Raw genomic sequence first — 2,907 nt, forward strand, 5'->3', positions numbered from 1 at the left:
GTGGTAGTGTCCAGGGTCACTGATGAGGAGTGGAATTTTCCGAAACTAGTCTGGCTCACAGAAACACACCCCAGTGAAAGAATAGACCATGCCAATCCTTTTCTTGTTGTAAAACAAATTTTTAAACAACTCTATTTATTCAAAGATGAATACTCTAGCCTGATGTCCTATATTTAATATAATCTGGATCAACTCATTAGTTAAGCATGTTAAGTTGAGGTTTCTTACGAAATACTGTTCTAACTGGAACCTGTGCCCGACCACAGAAAATAATAACTGGAAAATTATGGTAACAGCAATAGACTATATGACTTGTATTATATCCGTTCAAAACTGTTTTTCATCCTGTTTTTACGATTTCTTTCTATGTTTGAGAGTACTGCGATATTATACACAAGATGTTCCATAACCAGTGATGAAAATGGGGTACACGCCGTGTACCTAGTTCTCAGTTTGTATTTTTTCCCCATTGAAGTTTAGGACCACTGAAGATGTTTATTAACTCTATCGTAAGGGGTCAAAGACCATGTCATCGCGTTTGTTGACTTATTTTATTGAACTACTATTTTATGAATTTATGTCAATAAGTTTGGTATTAAATTGTAGATTATAATCCAAATTTTAGTATTATACATTAGTTAATTTCTTAATTTAAAAGTAACTATTATAAGAACACACCTAAATATCAATTTTTGTGTGTCACGTGATATGTTGAATGCAGCATTGGTTCAAATTAAATGTTTGTGATGTCCAAATACAAAGTTTATAGTTTCTTACGAATTAGGAACTCAGATTACCGATATTAATAAGGTAGAATATAAAATATGAATCTCCTATCTTTTCTATTTGCATTTCTATACCTATCACCCCACTGCTCCTTCTAAGCGTGTACCTAGTTCCTAAAACCCATTTCCTTTCCTGTCCATAATTTTAAAAAATCACTAAATTGAACACAAAATAAACTATTTTCTATATAGTTCCACATCTTTCGTTGTTGAAGTACGATCTAAACAAGCTATTCCTTCTCTTATGGTTTCAGATAAGGACTTAAAAACGAAACAACTAAATACAATATGTGGTTTACTAGTATAAAAAACACCACGTTTTGGTCGTTATTTGTTTTTAAGGTTTCCTGGCTACACTTTCATTGGAGAACCAGATACAGCTAAAGTAGCTGCCGTCATTGATACACGTTATTCTCCTGAAGCGTTGAAAGGTGTTGTAGAAGATATCTACATGTTATCGAAGACGGACTTATTGATCTGCACCTTTTCGTCACAAGTGAGTATCATTTCATTAACAACATTCTTAATCGGTGCTGCTTTAAAAAGTGTTAGCAGCCTTACTGTGTTACTTTTCATTTCCTATTTATAACTATTTGAAATCGGTATTGTGAGCTGTTACAACGTGATATACAATGTTGACTGTGTTAGTAAAGTTAGACGGTCAATGTTCATTTATACTTGTCTTCTGAACAGAAAAGATTAAGATGGGAAATTTTATAGTATTTTGGTAAATAATAGCGATCTCATAAAGTTAAATAAAGACCCCACTAGGACTAGTGAAACTACGCTGCCCAGATATTTACTTAAACTGAAATAAGAGGAAATTTTGAATTAATGTGAATTGAAACAGATGTATTGAATCACACGCACGGTTTTTTTTATACGGTTGCAAGATTTCGAAAAAAAAATTGTTCAATATGGTCTCTAATTTAGGTGTATAACATTATAACTTATCTAATTCTAAGTACAGTTTCTTCAGCTACTGATATCAGCTGTGAAAGGTAGTTTTAAATTCTTAAGGCATTTAAAAAAAATGCTGAAATTTTGATTAAGACGCTTTTACAGCTAGTTTTGACGTTGAATCATTATATATTAACTTTCGTGTAGAAGAAACAGTAGACTTATGTAATGAATTATTTTTTTACTTTTTCTGATGTTGTGAGTTGTTTAACAACTTCGTTTTTCTAAATTAACATTATTTTGTGAGTTGTTTAACAACTTCGTTTTTCTAAATTAATGTTACTTTGTGAGTTAATTAACAATTTCGTTTTTCTAAATTAATGTTACTTTGTGAGTTGTTTAACAACTTCGTTTTCCTAAATTAACATTATTTTGTGAGTTGTTTATCAACTTCGTTTATCTACATTAACGTCATTTTCTACAAAGAGTCCAATGATCACATCTTAGTTTGAGTGATGAAACCTATCACTAGACTGATTAAATCTGTATGGTCATAACTAGTATCAAGAATGACTAAGTTATTCTTATGCTTTTATGGAAAACGTTGGTCCAACACTTTGAAACCACTATATTTCAGGAGATATCTTAATGAAAACTTTGACATAGCAAGCATGTTAATAGTAGAAAGGGAATCTGAATCGAGGTTACCTTTTTTAGATACAGTTGTTTACAACAATAATAGAAGTTTTAACATTAGAGTTTATCGTGAATTTATTTTTACATGATTGCATATATATCATCACAGAGTGATACCCACAATTTTTCATTTGAACTTAATTAAGAATTTTATTAATCAGATATACAGAAAAACTAATAGTTATGAACTGCTTCATGATGAATTACAAAATATTAGAGAAATATTATTGTTACGTTTGTAATTTAGATTTCTCGATATATTCTTTATATTTATTTTAAACTCTAAAAAGGAACGATCGTGCTCTAATGGTTAGCTGTTTGTTTGTTGCATTTCGTGCAAAGCTACTCGAGGACTATTGCACTAGCGGTCCCTTATTTAGAAGTGACAGACTAAAGTTTTTGGTTTGTTTAAAATTTCGTGCAAAGCTACTCGAGGACTATTGCACTAGCGGTCCCTTATTTAGAAGTGACAGACTAAAGTTTTTGGTTTGTTTAAAATTTCGTGCAAAGCTACTCGAGGACTATT

The 2,907-nt window shown here is 31.2% G+C and overlaps 1 protein-coding gene across 3 annotated transcripts in view; it reads left to right on the forward strand.

The window, feature by feature from the left end:
• Positions 1 to 2,907, forward strand: part of LOC106462887 (alpha-(1,6)-fucosyltransferase-like) — a 19,795-nt gene that overhangs the window by 12,602 nt on the left and 4,286 nt on the right. For all 3 annotated transcript variants that reach the window (XR_002611368.1, XM_022390290.1, XM_022390291.1), the window contains exon 7: positions 1,128 to 1,281. Coding sequence is in view for 2 of the 3 variants with exons in the window: in XM_022390290.1 (XP_022245998.1) it covers positions 1,128 to 1,281 (154 nt within the window). In the remaining variant the exon portion in view is untranslated. The remainder of the gene's footprint in view (positions 1 to 1,127; positions 1,282 to 2,907) is intronic.

The sequence above is a fragment of the Limulus polyphemus genome, unplaced genomic scaffold (assembly GCF_000517525.1).
Source record: "Limulus polyphemus unplaced genomic scaffold, Limulus_polyphemus-2.1.2 Scaffold1275, whole genome shotgun sequence".
Classification (NCBI taxonomy): Eukaryota; Metazoa; Arthropoda; class Merostomata; order Xiphosura; family Limulidae; genus Limulus; species Limulus polyphemus.